Source organism: Pleurodeles waltl, chromosome 10, assembly GCF_031143425.1.
Source record: "Pleurodeles waltl isolate 20211129_DDA chromosome 10, aPleWal1.hap1.20221129, whole genome shotgun sequence".
Taxonomy (NCBI): Eukaryota; Metazoa; Chordata; class Amphibia; order Caudata; family Salamandridae; genus Pleurodeles; species Pleurodeles waltl.
This window is the reverse complement of record NC_090449.1, coordinates 1071584150-1071600522: the sequence shown is the minus strand read 5'-3', so window position 1 is coordinate 1071600522 and position 16373 is coordinate 1071584150. Positions and strand designations below refer to the sequence as shown.

General features: G+C 46.0%; 1 protein-coding gene across 2 annotated transcripts in view; it reads left to right on the top strand.

Moving 5' to 3' along the window:
- Positions 1–10: 10 nt before the first annotated feature.
- VAMP7 (vesicle associated membrane protein 7) overlaps positions 11–16373 on the top strand; it is a 47489-nt gene continuing 31126 nt past the window's right edge. Inside the window, exons 1-2 of one of the 2 annotated variants that reach the window (XM_069212126.1) lie at positions 11–348; positions 13419–13576. In XM_069212126.1, the coding sequence (XP_069068227.1) occupies positions 13431–13576 (146 nt within the window). In that variant the 5' untranslated portion in view covers positions 11–348; positions 13419–13430. Of the gene's footprint in view, positions 349–13415; positions 13577–16373 lie in introns of both variants that reach the window. The other variant, XM_069212127.1, reaches the window with a different exon arrangement.

The window sequence follows — 16373 nt, the reverse complement described above, 5'->3', positions numbered from 1 at the left end:
CAGTGACGTCAAGCTTTGGCTCTGGACCACTGGCTGAAGGGCGCGCGGCTGTGACGTCGAGCTTGGGCTCTCGACCACTGGATGAAAGGCGCGCGGCCGTGACGTCCCCGTCCCGTGCCAGTCAGGTGACAGTGGGACTCCGCTTCCCAGCATGCACGGCGGCAGCGGTCAGGTGATGCGGAAGTGCCGCAGGTCTGGGGCTCGGAGCAGCGGAGCGGGGATCCGGGGGCAGCAGCGGCGCTAGAGAGTGACGGGAGCAGCCGAGGGAGGTGCTGAGGAGCGCAGAGCCGGGGCGGTGCAGCTCCGAGGCCGGTAACGGCCGCGACGGAAGAGGAGTCCTCTGGACAGGTACATACGTTGGGGAAGAGGGGCCCTTCCCCGGTGCAGGCCTTCCGGGTGTAGCACAGACCCGTGGGCAGCAGAGGTGCCCACAGGCTCAGTAGAGCGATGGGCACAGGAGCCCCTTGGCAGATACGTGCCATGCGAAGGCCCTCCGGCTTGTAGAAGACGCAGAGGAGCCCCTACTCTTGTGAAGACAGAGGGGCAGAGACGCCCCTAGAAAGGGACTGGGGTCAGAGGACCCCCTTAGACCGGTACCTATGGATAACTCCTCTGCACCGGAGCCTACCAAGAGGGCAGGGGGGGGCGCAAGGCAGGTACAGATAGACAGGGGATGAGCACACCTATAGACCGGCACAGAGGACAAGTGGAGAGGGCAGGGGCCCTAGAGAGGGCAAGGGAGAGAATGCAGAAGAGTACCCTTAAAAAGAACAGCTGCAAACTGGGGGAGAGATCACCCCTAGAGAGAGACAGACAGAGGAGGGGGACGAGCCCAATAGACTGTAAAACTACAGAGAGGGACTGTATTGGTGGAGAAGACGGTTAGCAGATCCCTACAAAGAACAGCTACAGATGGACGGGGAGATCACCCCCTAGAGAGGGACAGGGGGGGTTCTGAGGACCCCTAGGAACTTATATATGGGCACTTAACTCCACTGGACCAGAACATGCCAAGAGGGCAGGAAGCCTTATAGACATGTACAGACAGATTGGGGGGCGGGGGAGAGGACAAGTACAGATAAAGCAGCCTCAGGAGTGCCCTAGAAAAATACATAAATGAGCCAAACCGACCCTATGTTCCTACACAGACAGAGGAGGCTGCTCCATAGGAACAGAGTATGAGGACAAATGGGGCCCCTATACAGTACGGACAGAGGAGCCATAGAGGCGGGTAAAGGTGGAGATAAACGGTTCCCCCTAGACTAGCACAACTACAGGCAGGGGGGCCTAGGAACCAGAGAACCATTGCAGAAGGCTGCAGCAGAAGGGCTTCCTAGACGGGTACAGATGGCAGAGGAAGAGGAGCGACTAGGCAACCTTAGATGGAGGTGGCAGGAGAGCCCCCTAGAAGGGTGCAGACCGAAAGGGCAGAGGGCTGACCTGAACATTTGCATACGGATGGAGCGGGAATGCCTTTTAGGTATTGATGAAGGGGCCACTGGAACCTCCTAGACAATAACAAACAAATTGGACACAAGAGCCTCTAGACATAAACAGATGCTCCTCAGAACCCTCCAATGACGGAGGGAGCATAGGATCCCTTTAGCCAGGTACAGGAAAAAGATGTAGAGCAGCACACGGTACTCGCAGAGGAGCCCTTCAGGCTGACACATAACTATGGGCCTAAGAACAGAAACAGACAAACAATTTGGGAGACAGAAGTGCCTTAGATAGGTACTAACAGAAAGAGCAAAGAGAGCACAGTCCTCTGTGGCAAGTACCTGTGAAAAGAGGCCTGTACTAGTGTGGAGAGACAGGTTGGACGTAGAAATGGAAAGTGATTTGTAAGTGCTGTGGTATTGAAAACAGGTGATATAATCAAGCTTTCTTGTAGCTGAAACAAAACTGCTCAGCCTAATACAGTCGTAGAGTTGTACAGTGCCTGTTCAGTGCTTCACAGGCTTGTTAATGGAGCACTTCTCTATTACAAGTAAGATATGACTAGGGAATGCATTGAAACTTTTAAATCATGTTTATGTATGAATGTTTTGATGTTTCATAGTGGGCCTAATTGATAGCACAACATAAAGACCCCTGGCACTCTTTGTAAAGTAAATATTTGAGCAAAGTTGGAATAATTCCCAATGTTTAGGCGAAACAGTTCTATTTATTGCTGAAACTCCAATTTAGTAACATTGTTTGTTTCAAACTTGGATCCTGAAGTGTGCAGCAGTTGATATAGTGTGACTGTGACCAACACGTATTTTGCTCTGGTGTACTGCTCTATAGAGCTTTCTATAGACAATAGCATTGAGATCCATCGGCGTATGTAGGATGTTCACATTGCCTCATTCAAGTCTCTAGCATTAAACAATCTCTTGTGTTATTGGAATACATGTTTATATTGGTGGTCTTTTCTTCGTGAAATAAGTCATTTTAGTACTTGGAACTTAAACCCTCTGCTTCTACTTTGGCCTAGTTGCACTTTTCCCACTGCACTCTACATGACAGTTGAAGTTTTCAATCCTTAAGGGTGGTACATGTTACCAGTGTAGTGGAATCATGGAGTGCGTTTGTTCTTTTTGCTATGCTGTTGGAGATAAATGTGTGCGCTGTGGCCATTTTCAGAGTTGTTCTGTTGCCCTTGTGCAGATAAACACTGAGAGAGTAACTTCCAGTTGAAAGAGAATCAAACCTTTCACTCTGATTTTAAGTGGCGTATTCAATCCGTTGTTTTGTCAAGAATAGAACAGGGTAACTTTCCCCAAATAAGCTCTCCATGCCTCTTCCTGGCTGGCAATAGGCACAAGAAAATTCCATAACTTTACGTTGGAATGGCTCCCTCCCAAGGCACAGAACATCTATATACTGGGCTGCGTCATGCAGTAAGCTATGTTCTTGAAACCCCAACTAACTCACACAGAAAGGGACATGAGGCAGACAGTGAATGCTATGGATGAAGGACAACCTCCTTGAAACACAAAAATTTAGAACCGCAGAAACACTCACATACTCCTCAAGACGTGTGTCTAGGGTTTGAAACTTTCTCACCAATCACTGTACTCTCCCTTTCGATGATGCTTTAAAAAAAGACGAAAAGCCTGTTTTAATGCTACTTCCAATTTTGAAAGTTCGTAAGTATGTTATTTCTACTTGTAATGGTTGTCACCCACAAGGATATATTGGCACAAATTGATCAGAAAGTGGGCAGGAGGCCTGATTGCATAGACCCTGAGGTTAAAAAGCAAATTTTTAGCTTTTTCTTGAAGTCCTGTAGAAAAGAAGCAGAGCAGATGGTTAGAGGTAGCCTGTTCCAGATTGTGTGGGCAAAATAAGAAAAGGAAGAAATCTTGTATCTGGAACGGAAAATGTGATACGTGTGCGCCAACAACAGAGAGGGGCGGTAATGATGTCTGGCTGGAGCTTAAAAGTGAATTTAAGTCTGTGAGCCACCATGCTGCAGACTAACGGGATGTCGCCATTATGTCGGAGGCAGTTGTTGTTCATTCCATTGTCTTCAGTTGACATGCAGGAAAAGTTGGCCGGCTTATCTGAAAAGGAGAGGATCAGCTGTGTGTTATCTACAAATGATATTATGGTGGATCTGATCATGGCTGCACGAGGTTCAATGTAAGTGGTGAAGAGGATGGGACTGAGAAGAAGTGGCCTGTGAGGCACCACCGTTTATGCGGTCCAAATGAAAAGGGGGAGAGAGACTGACGGAGAGTGGGGGGGGGGAGACGAATCAGGGTTGAGTTGAAAGGCAAATGCCCATGTCGTGGAGGCAGTTAATAAGAATGGCATGGAAGACCATATTGAGCGCCATCAATAGATCCAAAAGGGTCAAGACTTCAGTGCCCCATCTCCTCATCTGTTATAGGATGGGTATCACCTGTCATTGCAGGCAGTGCTCATCAAGAACCTGTTTAGTATTGGAATTGACTCAGTCCTGACTGAGTGGCTTCAAGTGGGTTGTGGTCCTCGAGGTAGCAGGTGATTTGCTGTTTTTTCAAGTACTTTGGGCCAGATAGATGGATCTAAAGCTGGGCAGAACTTTGTGGCAGCTGAAGGCTTCTTAAGAAGGAGCCGAACCATAGTGTGTTCCCATCCTGTGGGGATATGAAGCAAAGAAAGGCCAACTGAAGAGAGTGGTGAGGGCTTCTCCTTTGCGTTCATGCACAAACATGTGATAAGGACATGGCTGATTAGGTAAGCATGACTTGACCAACATCACAATCCTGGACATTTCCTTAACCCGTAGTGGTGATGAGGAGGACTTAGAGACCCCAGAAGGACTGATGGAGTCCAGGTTAATGAAATCTAGGGGATCATGTGAGGGTTGAATTTCAAATTTATCATACATAAGTTTGATCTTGTGAAAGTATTTGGAAATGTCGGCTTTTCCTTGCTGCCATACGAGGTTTACTCCTAGTTGGCTACTGTGTGAGTTGCACACGTGGCCTCACTTGTGTTGTGATTGTTTGTGGTCCATTTGCTGCTAGAGGTCCGCCAGTATTCTTGTGCAGTTTCTGTGTTACAGCTGCCACTGTCCTGGATCTTTGGGAAGGGGTGTGTTGACTCATCTTGTGGGTTTGGGGTTTGAGGGTGCGTTCTTGAATGTTGGATGCCTACATGAATGAAGTGCATAGACCATCTAGGTGGTGGTCTCTGCATGACAAATGGGAACAACTGGAGAATTGCAGACATGCTCCGCGCTTACTGCTGCTTCATAGCATCCAACTTAAGTGTGTCTCATGAGGTGAATTTTCACAAATGTAGACTCATGATGATGAAAACAGAACTTCTGATTGATACCTTACATGAACGTGTGTGTGGGTTCTGTTCAGATTAATTTGCTTAAATTCATTTTACTTTTAAAAGAGTCCAGTTTAGGAAAAAAGTATTTAAGCAGTCTTGAACTTTTTTAGATAAGGCTCATGTCTTTCCATTTTTCTCATTGAGTGTTCCATAGCGGGGTTCCCAGATGAACGAGCATTGGCAAAGCCAATTGGTCTCAGCTATGAAATCTTGGCTGGCACCCACTTCAGGGATCATAACATAGCATCTTCCCTTCAAACAAGCCTGTTAGTTCAGTGCTTGAAGGTAGTTTGTGTTGTGCATGATTTGTGCAGATTAAACAAGTGTCCTGTTGTCAGGGGCACCGGAATTATGCATCAGGGAAGTAAAAAGATTATGTAGCAGAGTTGTATAAATTATGCAGCAAGAAAGTAAAACATATGCAGTACATTTTACGATCATATTACTTCATTATGTTAACATTTGTACACTTGTTAACACTGTCTGAGCAACGCCACAGTGGCAGTTTAACACCTAAATACTGAAAAGGGCAAGTGAAAGGTGACTACTCAGCCTTTGTGAAGGGCCTTCCACAATGCAGCAGAATCTGTCGCTCCATTTTCAGTAATTTATGATCGGTTTGAGCTAGAGACATTTATTTTTTTGTAAAATCTGCAGATTTTACTGCAGATGTTAGACTATGTGGCAAATGCACACTTATGCTTAAAACCTCTTTACAGCAGAATTGATAATTCCGCTGGCCCTGTCCTCAGTATCAATTGATTGGTGAGAAATGGTTCTGAAATTGCTGCGTCCCATTGTTCAGTGTCATGGATGGGCTATTTCAACACGTTTTTACTCCTATTCCGTATAATGTTTTGTGTGCCCTGGCCGGCTTCAGATGAACAAAACAATCCCCAGCATCACTCCGATGATTTCTCTAGAGCACCATCTGTATACAGTACATGGACCCACTTTTGAATGTCCTTCATTGCCTGGTAAAGCTGCCTCTGCGTTAGGCACTGAGCTGCGCCTTCGCTCTGACTGACAGAAGAATCAGGATACCTCTACGTAGCCACATTAGCCGCTTCTGGGCTTTGATTTTAGTGGGAAAGCCCTTGAGGGTGTTTGTTAGAAGTGATCATACTGAATACTTTGTTTCACCGGTATTGACCAGTCTTATAGCTGGCAGCGGTTGGAAACGTTTGTTTCACAATAGATCGCCAGCAGAAACCAGAACCTTGCACAGTGGCTGTTTGAGCAATAGCTGCTCATCGTTGTGTAAAAATGGATACTCTTGGTTTTTACACATTCTTTACTGTGCATTTTTAATGTGTCATTGTAAAATTTGTGGTAAGAAAGTTCAGCTGCTTCCTATTCTTCTTAGACCCTTCCTCCTTTCGTAGTTATTTTCAGAAGTGCGTTTCTGAAAGAGCTGATGACATTCCACAGGATGAACCAGCAGAGAACTAGGTCTACAGGACAGCTCCTGTGCGTAGCAGGCTTCATTCTTGGCATTTGCTTCCCCTGAGCTCCTTTGGTTGAAGTAAGTCCTTAGCTTGACTCCCCTCCTTGAGGGAGAGCTGGGGATTGTCTGCAGAACTTCCCTATTACAGAAATCCTCAGGGATGTTTGGCGCCCAAGTAGAACCTGGGCTGGACATCTGCTAATGTTGCAAACCTGTTTACTGGGTTCTGATCCTGGTGTTAACCATGGGCCACATTGTATGACTCTGTACAAGTCACTGTCTCTCCTTATGTTTCAGTTACCTGTCCCTAACTTTTGCAAGACTTGGTATCAAAGGCCAGGCCTCTCTTAAGCTCTGAGTAGGAATGACTCTTTTTCTGTTCAGACTGTTTGAGCCCACGGTTCAGTGTTCTCCAGATTGCTTGTGAATTGGTCTTCCCACACGCTCAGTTTGTGAGGGCTTGCCTTTGTAATGTGCATTAACCTTGGCCAACCTTTCATTTGGCTTTGTTGGGAAGTGTGTGTATATGTGGTTGTGGAGATATTTGCTTTTTAATAGTTAGATTTAGTCAAACCTCTGAAATTATGGCTCAGCCAGGGACAATTAAGCCATTTGTAGAATGAAGAAAATGGCTACAGTGAATGTATAGCACACAAATATTTAGTTGGCTTCGCTCGCGATATACAGGGTTCGTGCAAACTCTCCTCTGACACAGCGCTCTTAGTTGGCACTTCTGTACGCTGTCCCTTCCTTCCCCCTTTTGAGATGTGTTCATCGCCTCACAGTATCTTACCTCGCTCCGTATTACATATGGTGGTCTTTGGAACGGGTGGTTTGTTCCTTCTCTGGAACAGGTTAGTGGGTTGCTCCCTTTCTGTAATGGATGGGATGGGATGGTCTCTCCCTCTCTCTCCTCTATCCCTCACCTCCCACCCCTGTTACTGCCTATGTCAGCTTGCAGGGTTAGACCATGCCTGGAGTGGGCGGGGCCGTCTAGGTGTAATAAGGTGGATACCACTCTTTTCTGGGATGGAACAAGCACATTTTAATGGCTGCTGTAAAAGACTGAGCTCATTTGATGTAAGGAGTTATGTTTTACCCGATCTGCAGTCTGAAGCGAGAGTTAGGGTGAGTGTGGCATCCGTTCAGAATAAACAGAAACCATTCAGAATGAATTTTTAGTATAATGTATTAGTAAAATGCAGAATTCCGGGATGTAGATGAAACTGAAACCCGGTGAATCCTTCCTGGCGTGTTTTTCACGGAAGCGTGATCAGAGGAGGTTTCAGGATCCTGATTGGCTGTCCGATGAGGCTTAATTCACTCCCAACAAGGGCGTTTAATGGGGACAAGTGACTGAGCACAGTTCATCTGTGTGAAACTGTGTTATCTTCTGCCCCTGAGCCAGCGAGGCCCTGCGTCTTACACTTAGCTGGTCCTACATTATCATCTCATGTACTGGGATGGGGCACAGTGAGGTGGTCGATGCTCCCATCCTATGATGCGGCCTTCAAGGGATGTAGAAGGTTAGACAGTCACCACTACTACACTGATGTTTAAATGCAGACGTTCCACAGATCTAGTGCAGATCTGCAGCGGGGGGCATGGTATGAATAGGTGCAAGGTTGTGCAGTGCCTGGGGTCTCTGGATGCCCTCAGTCTGGCAGGAGGCAATTCTTAAACAATTAGTCGTTATCCCAATGACTTGTGGAGAGCTCTCCTGTGACTGACTCCCAGATGAGGTCAGTAATAGTAAGGTAATATTTCACTCCACTAAGGCTCAGAGAAGGCCATGAGCTTACTGTTGGTCACAGCTGCCCCCACGGCCCCCAGTTTGGTGATGCGGGCGCCATAATTAAGCAGGGCCCTGGTGCTCCTGCACTTGCTACACACACAAGAGAGCGATACTTCCCACATTCACCATCAGTGTTTTGTGTAGCTTTGGGCAGTACTCATTCTGTCAGAAGCATGTTAAGCTGGTGCCTTTCCCAGGCGTGCATGCAGCCATGTGGACTCGTTTTTCCATGTGGGTTGTGACTGTTGGGCAGTCTCAGCTGTCAAGCTGTGTGCCTGAAATACCTGCTCCAGTTTGCACCCTCTCTGCTCTGTGTACAATATGTGCTCTTTTCTCTGTATTTATACTGTGCTGCAGCCAGAAACATTTTCTGGATTGTTTGGAGCCGTGTTGCACCTTTTTTTTTGCCAGGGTTTTCTCTGGTGAGCTTGTCGTTGGTGTGTGCCTCGCTCTTTTCTCTTGGCACACATTATGGGGTTTCCAGGCTGTTCTCATGTTCCTTATCCTGTATTTACTTGCTGCATCAGTCTTCCCTGTTTTATTGTTTCTCGCGTTCCATACGTGCCTTCTCTTTCTGTGTGTGAATTGTTGATGTGCTGGTTTTTATTCTGCTTTAATCCTCCTTCTGATCACCCTTGTTCTGCATTTAACAAGTGTGCACATGCTGCAGCTTCTTACCTGCAATTATTGCACAACACTTTATTATTGTGTTTAGTCTTCGATTCCCGGTTCACCTTTTTCTTGTTTTGCATTTTAGATTTTCGGAGACCCTCTACATTTCTGTGGTGTCTTCTTTCTAAAAACCCCAGCTTTCCTTCATCCGCACTTGGTGTCTCTTTTTGTTGGGTCTTTGCCTCTTCGTGCGGTTCTGTTCTGTTAATATTCTTGGATCGTTGGTGTCTTTGCCGTGTGCGTTTTTCTTTTATTGAGCCGGCAGCTTTCTGATTGGTGTTGTGGAATCTTTCATAAGTTTTGAGATGAAACACTATGTACCTTGTACCATTCATCAGTTAGTTTACAAACTCAATGAATAATTGCAAATGATCATGCGTTTTTTCACAACTAATGACACAGTGATACTAAATTTTCTTCCAACCGGTAGGTGGTCATTACTGCCTCTTGTTTATACCGCATTCAGCACCACTGACCCGTCAGACTCGGATCTGGCCACTTCCTCCTTCCCCAAATCATTCCTGTGCCCCTGCTTTGATATCCTTTTTTAGCTGCACCCCTTTTCCTCACCTGCTCCTTCTTGAGTAGAGGAGGTACCCACCACAGAGCCAGAGCAGGAAACGAAAGGCAGACTAGAACAATATACTGTGCAAAAACCTATCAAAGCGAAGATGACCAAAAAAGGCCTAGAACAAGTGAAGATCTGTGTTGCATACTATCCGTTGAAAGGAAACTACGTACACAGACATTAAAAGTCTCACAGCTGCGGTCTCTGTGCAACTTCAGGGCATACCTGCCGCCATCTTGGGTTAACCACTGAATGTTCGTGGGGTAGAGTTTGATGTTATGTCAATAAACCTCAGTATTTTGTCTGCTCGTAGCTATTCATGATATGTTCCCTACACTCTATTCTCTCCACCCACCAAGTTTGGTGCCTCTCCCCATTGTATTTCTACCCAGTTCACTGTTGGCTTATCACATCACCTGCTAACCCACCCCTTTTGCCTATTGTACTTGTAGGGTCTCACAAGAGGTCTGGACCACTTCTTTCAGGTGACCTATTAACTGCTTCAGTGGAGTAGTCTTATTACCCCCAGATCGCTTTTATCTGAGCTCTTTTTTCTCATGTTGTGTTTACTTTATGCCTCAGCTTTTTGCTTTTAGTGCACGGACTGCCCTAAGCGTGCCTTTTCCCTTTATTTTATTTTTTTAATCTAGAGTATAGCCAAGACTTGCTGGATGTGGAAAGCAAATGACCCCCTACAGTTGAGATGAGTGCTCATCAAGCATATACTGTTCCTGTAAACCCATTACACTTTGGTTTTCTACTTCACGATAGTGTTTGTTCAGAATCCCAGGAAACTTCAAGATGTGTGTGTGTGTGTGTGTGTGTAGGAGCCATCAATTCTCCCCCGGGATAGCCTCAACCCTGTTTTCTGAAGCTCGAGTAACGTAATTGACTAATCGTGTGATGTCTTCAAATTCACTTAAAGGATTTTTAATTTCTGCCAGAAACAGTTAACTCGGTACAGAAGCAAATGTCTCTGAATATGTAATCTCAGACATTTAATGCCACTTTATTCACATATGGAGCAGACTCTTTTGTGAAGCTCACGTAAAGTATCCCAATTGGCTAATCATGTGTTATCTCCAAATACTCTTTTAAACCCAATATCTGAATAGACGAGCACGAACATGAGAGCTGCTAATAGTACTCTCGCTCATGGCTGATAATTCAGGAAATCTTTGTCAAGTGTGGCAGTTGGAGAAATCATTCCACTTCCTTCGTCTCATCCATATCAGCGATGTGCCCAACAGTGGTTTCCAAAGTGCCCTGTAGCGGGTGGAGGTGTTGAGCACACCTCTCTATAATGTCCTCACTGATGGTAATCATGACAAAAAGCTAATCCCAGAGGCAGATGATCTTCCTACATGGCATGGGTTCAGAGCCTGTTGCAGCCTAGAGCATTCCTTCTAACTGCGCCACCCTAATCTTTCATTTCTAAAAATGCCTTTTACAGCATTTAAGTCTACAAAATGTACACTCCTTCACCCCTTTCGATTGTGGAATATTTGGAGGGTATCACAAGTCCCCTTTTCGGATTCCCTTTCAGGTATGATGCAAACTGCCCATTGTTAGGGTGGGCTTTTATGCAACAAGTTGGCTTCTTTAACTACTGTTGATAAGTCTAAACGTGAAGTATTTCAACGAAGTAGTGAACTCTCAGGAGTACCCAGTAGTACTTCCCTTGCAGTCTTTTTCTGTAGAGTTTGGCAGTAACAGAGAAGCCCCTTCCAGTGCTGTGTGCTGGATGGCTTACCCCAGGATCGGGCATCCTAGATACCACCTAGTGTAACAGAGGTATTGTGCCCAGCAGTGTTTTTCAGATGCTCAATCTGATAGAAAAAGGAATTGTACAGCAGTAGATTGCAATCTATGGAATTCCATTGTGGTCATTCAGCATTAAGGCCTTATGTCTCTAGTTATTTGGGTTGAAGGCGAGCAGGCTGTGTCCATGAGCTCTGGCGTGTGGTAATTGGCATCTGCAGAAAGTGCTACTTGAATATGCAACATCACTTAAGTGCCAAAAGAAGCCCGCCCAAGCTGCTGAGAAGTTGAATTCATTACTGCCTCGAGGGTCGCTGTACACTGAAACAAATGCACTCAGGTTATTAAATACAAATTCCGTGCATTACTACTTTGCTTAGGCAAAATCTTTGAGCAAAATGAACTTTGTTGTTTGACATAAACTAGCACTGTTTAAGGAACAAGCCCCGTTTTTTTTGCCAGGCAGTAATTGTATCTCCGTCTTGAGGAGGTCCATAGCATGGTGTAGGGGCAGACACAAGTCAACACCCTGTGATAAGATTTCCAATTGTGTTCCAAAAAGACATATAGTGGTATGACTTTTGTAAGTACGACCCCCTCCTCCCCCCCCCCCCCCTTCGAAATGCGTTTATTAGATACCCTGAACAATAAGTGTCTTGTCTCATAGAAAATGTTGCACCACTCTTTATACGTTCACAAAAATCACTAGGCTGCACAGAACGGTGTAACTGTATTGTGCCTCCTGAAGATGATGCTGTGTGTTTGGTTCAGGGCTGTCAAAAGCTTGGATGGCAACTAGGCTAGGCACATTAAATGTGAATTGCTGTTGTAACAATACAGTCTTCCAAACATAAAAACTAGAGTCTGGCTGGCTGTGTGGGGCAGCGGTTGAACAAAGAGAAAGAATATGCATGTTAGTCAAGGGCTGTGGAATACGTTTTGATGACTGTGTTGATGGGGATGCATAGGAAAGGTCTCTGTGGAAGAGGACCACAAGGTTGTGGTTTACCTCAAATGGCCTAAGGAACATAGCAACATGTATGGCAAATGCATTTTCTATACAGCCGAGCAGATGTTAGGTTGGATGGTGTCCATTTTCTTACTAAAGGTAGGCATGATGACCGTGCCAGAGGATGGGTGAAAATCCAAACTCTGTGAGAGGGCAGTAGGATGGTAAAGTGACTCTTGGAGACTGTATCTTCTTCTGTGGAGACCTGGTTGTCAAAGAAGGTGTCTTCAGAAGTGATTACTTGTGCTCCCGTTGGAGGATTATACCATCATCTCTCCAGTACTTTGAAAGGCATTTCAAGTGATAGACATTGAGACGGTGGATCAGCTTCATCAATGGCTGTTTGTTACTTCTGTTGTTAACTTCTGTGGCTTCGAAGGCTTACCAGGGCAGCCTTCATACTGATCTTGTTTTTTAATCTGAATGTAAATATTGTTCGGGAAACAAAACCCTTGGAGCTTTTCACAATAAGTGACTGTTTGGGTGAATCTACTTACATTTTGTTGTGTTTTCTGGGGAGTCCTACAGGTTGGCTGGATATCTGCTGGTTGGGTTTCTTCCAGAATTAGTTTTCAGGTGGTTGGGGCCAGTAGATCAGGGTTTTTGGAATGAGATTTAATATGAGACTGCCTTCAGATTTTCAGGAAAAGTACGAGAAAGAGGAAAATGTGTTTAATGATGTATGAGTGTTTAATGTGTCTGTTCTAAACAGAACCAATTTATTTTATTAAATTATGGGGGAAAAAAATAAAGGGCCGAGTTTGAGCTGCACCGTTTGGTGAGGTGGTCCAGGTGGCCCCTAACATTTAGTCAAGTTTGCAAGCCCTTTGAGCCAAGGCCCATCAACACTGGTGGATTTGTACTGATGTTTCGGTTAGTGTGAACCACCCCTGTCTAATCCTGTCCATACCGTGCTCCAGTTTACTGATTGATGCAGTTTATTGAAATGCCAGTCTTGCCACAGGTACTGATTTGGACAGGAGGTGGGATCTGAGGAGATTCCTTCAGGATTCTTCTAAAGTTCACTGTAAACCGAGACTCTCCTTTGAAACGCACACTGTCCTTTTGACACACGTTTTCTTTCACAGTTGTCCCCATGCGGTTTATTGCAAGAATGGTTCTGCGAACCTCCTGCACCAAACGCCGCATGAATAATATCCCGCAGCCACCCAGGCCTGAGACAGTTGAGGTTGTTTTAGACACAATGGGTAACTACTGACTCATGGTTTGTGCAAATCCCCTTTCTAGCGCTTCCCCTGTTCAGGATCATGCTTTTAGAGTCAACAGCTCGGGTTTGTGTTGACCCAGACAGCATTGTGTAACCTGTTGTTCTTGTCTTTGTCAGCAGTTCCGATCCACCATGGCCATCCTGTTTGCCGTTGTCGCCAGGGGCACTACCATCCTTGCCAAGCATGCCTGGTGTGGGGGAAACTTCCTGGAGGTGACCGAGCAGGTCCTGGCCAAAATCCCCTCCGAAAACAACAAGCTTACCTACTCGCATGGCAGGTGAGTGCAGTCCTTCCACCTGCTGGTCTGCTTGGGCCACAGTGGCAGAGGTGGGGAGGGGTGTCGGGCATTGGGGAGCTTGGGCTGTGCGAAAAGGTACGAGGGCTGGACAAATGGGCTGCCTTTTATTCTGTGACTGAGCATATCCTCAGGACTGATTGCCCAATTAAAGAACTCTCTTTCGCCATATTCGAATGGTCTGGTGGAATATTTATTCCAGAGTGTGTTAAAGGCGGCCTGGTCAGGTTGGTGCTGCAGAGTTTAGATGCAGAGGGTGCTGACTAATCCTACAAAAAGTGCGCTCTTTAACCTAGACACATTCATTACTCAAGTGGTGGTTGTCTCGTGCTGGAAAATATGTAAGAAACAAAAAGTAATTCTGTGAGTGTTTATCTATTAAATCTTATTAAAATGCATGTGATTGTTCTTGCCTTTCTAAAACCGTATACAGTGTTAAGTAGTGTGCGGTGCTGAACTTGTGGAGAGTTCACACAGGAGTCGAGCCTTCTGCATGCCTGAACCCCTCGAGGTCAGGCTCAGCCTCTGCTGAGGAAGCTCACGAGGGTGTCATGTGGCCATCAGTGGACCAAGGAGGGGATTAAAAGCCCCTGCTCGGGGTCGGGAAGCCTTCAGTGTTACTTTTAATAGTGATAGCAGAGGGGCTCTGCACCCCTTGTGGGTCCTGTACTCTGAACTGAACCTCCTTCCTGACAATGAGGCGGTTGTTGTCTCCACTCCCCGGGGATAGAGCTGCTCCCAGAAGAATCATCTGTGCTGCCTGAGCCCCAGGCCATGGGGCTGGTGAGACTGGAACCGGATGCAGACAGAGCTGAAAGAAAACCGAGGACAAAAGCCAACACCATCCCAGCCTGCCAAACCCTCTCAGACCTGGGAGAGTAAAGGTGTCTGTGCCCGCAGCAGCACAAATCCTCACTATTATCGCCACTTCTTATCCTTCTCTTTTACTTAATGAAATAAAATAAAATGGCAAGCTGTACAAATGTGAACCAAGCTTTTAATCATGTATCCATGTTCATTTTTTTTATCCAAAACTCTGAGTCCTGTGAAGATGATATACAGGCTTAAGCTACTCCCGTCTGTGTGTAACCTCAAGTCACAGACTCCAGGGGAAAGTTTTATAGTTTTTTTTTAAATTAGCATAAGAGAGATTATAATGCGCAATCAGTTAATTAACAGCCTTACAATACATATGATGCACACACGATGTTCACCACATTTTAAAATAAAGAATACAAATATAATTACACAGGCAGTCTGCTCAATGTCTACGAATTATTGGATAAGGCTTAACATAAACACTACACTAAGCACATTCCACCATGGGAGGAACAGCCCACCCTTCCCCGTGGGCACAGACAGTACCTGAATCAACAGGAGAGCGCTACATTAGATGCATTGTGCCGAGGCCACAGCGACATCCACGGTATCCCCTCGTGGGCACAGACAGTACCTGAATCAACAGGAGAGCGCTACATTAGATGCAGTGTGCCAAGGCCACAGCGACATCCACGGTATCCCCTCGTGAGCACAGACAGTACCTGAATCAACAGGAGAGCACTACATTAGATGCATTGTGCCAAGGCCACAGCGACATCCACGGTATCCCCTCGTGGGCACAGACAGTACCTGAAGTAAACAGGAGAGCGCTACATTAGATGCATTGTGCCAAGGCCACAGCGACATCCACGGTATCCCCTCGTGGGCACAGACAGTACCTGAATCAACAGGAGAGCACTACATTAGATGCAGTGTGCCAAGGCCACAGCCACATTCATGGTATCTATTCTAAGCATCAAGTCAGAAAATTCTTTAATAGCAAGCACAGCACTGTATTTAAACTGTCCATCTGCATTGCTTACAGCAGTACATAAGGGGCAACTGTATATTGTGCGGCTATATCGATGTAAGGTGAAAATTCTCTACCAAAGTAGCTTTCAGCACTTCTCATTTGTATATTTCTTAAGGCACGAGTCTGCTGTATGTGCTTTGGAACAGGTTGCTCACCAGCAGAGTTCTTAAGATGTGGTGCACCCAAGTTGGACCTCTTACAACATGAGGGACTATCATCCCATGTCCAGGCCAAGGCCTGTCTCACGACTGGTGACAGTTAATTAATCGTTCTGGGCTTACAGACCTTTTTATTGATAGATGGATGGCCACGGCTGGTTAGGTTGTCTTGTTCAGCTTGAGTGAGACATCTCCATGCCCCTCCCCCCCCCCCCCTTTCGTTTATCCATGCTTGTGATGCCTGTCCTTCAGTCACCTACATGCACAAGCCTTTAGGACCAGATTGCTCTGTTACTGGTTTGCATCAACACAATCCTCGATGGAACAAGGAGGGAATCTTCGTGCTCATCACGCTGTTAGACCGGTTTGGAGAAGTCAGCTCGTGGCCTGCCAGGGTCCTGTCCACCTTGATCACCTGAGTAGAACAGTGTTGAATCCTCTCCTGCTCCTTCCCACTCTGAACTGCTGGGAAATATCTGAATCCCAACATAATTCCCTCACGGAGACTGAAATCTAGCTGGAGAAGTGTGCACTTTATGCCTGTTGGTTAACTCTAGAATTTCAGGTGTTTTTCGAGTTCTCGGTGGCTGCTGGGACTCATGCCAACATCTGCTGTCTCTTCTTAAGAGTGTTTGTTTGGTCCTAGAAGCCAGGTTTTCGAGTTAGTCTTCAAACAGAGCAGTTAGGTTTGTCTGCTGTTCGTCGCATTTAGAGGTCATTCCATCTGATTCCTGAGCTTGACCTCACCTAGCCCTGGTTAGTAGAAGTA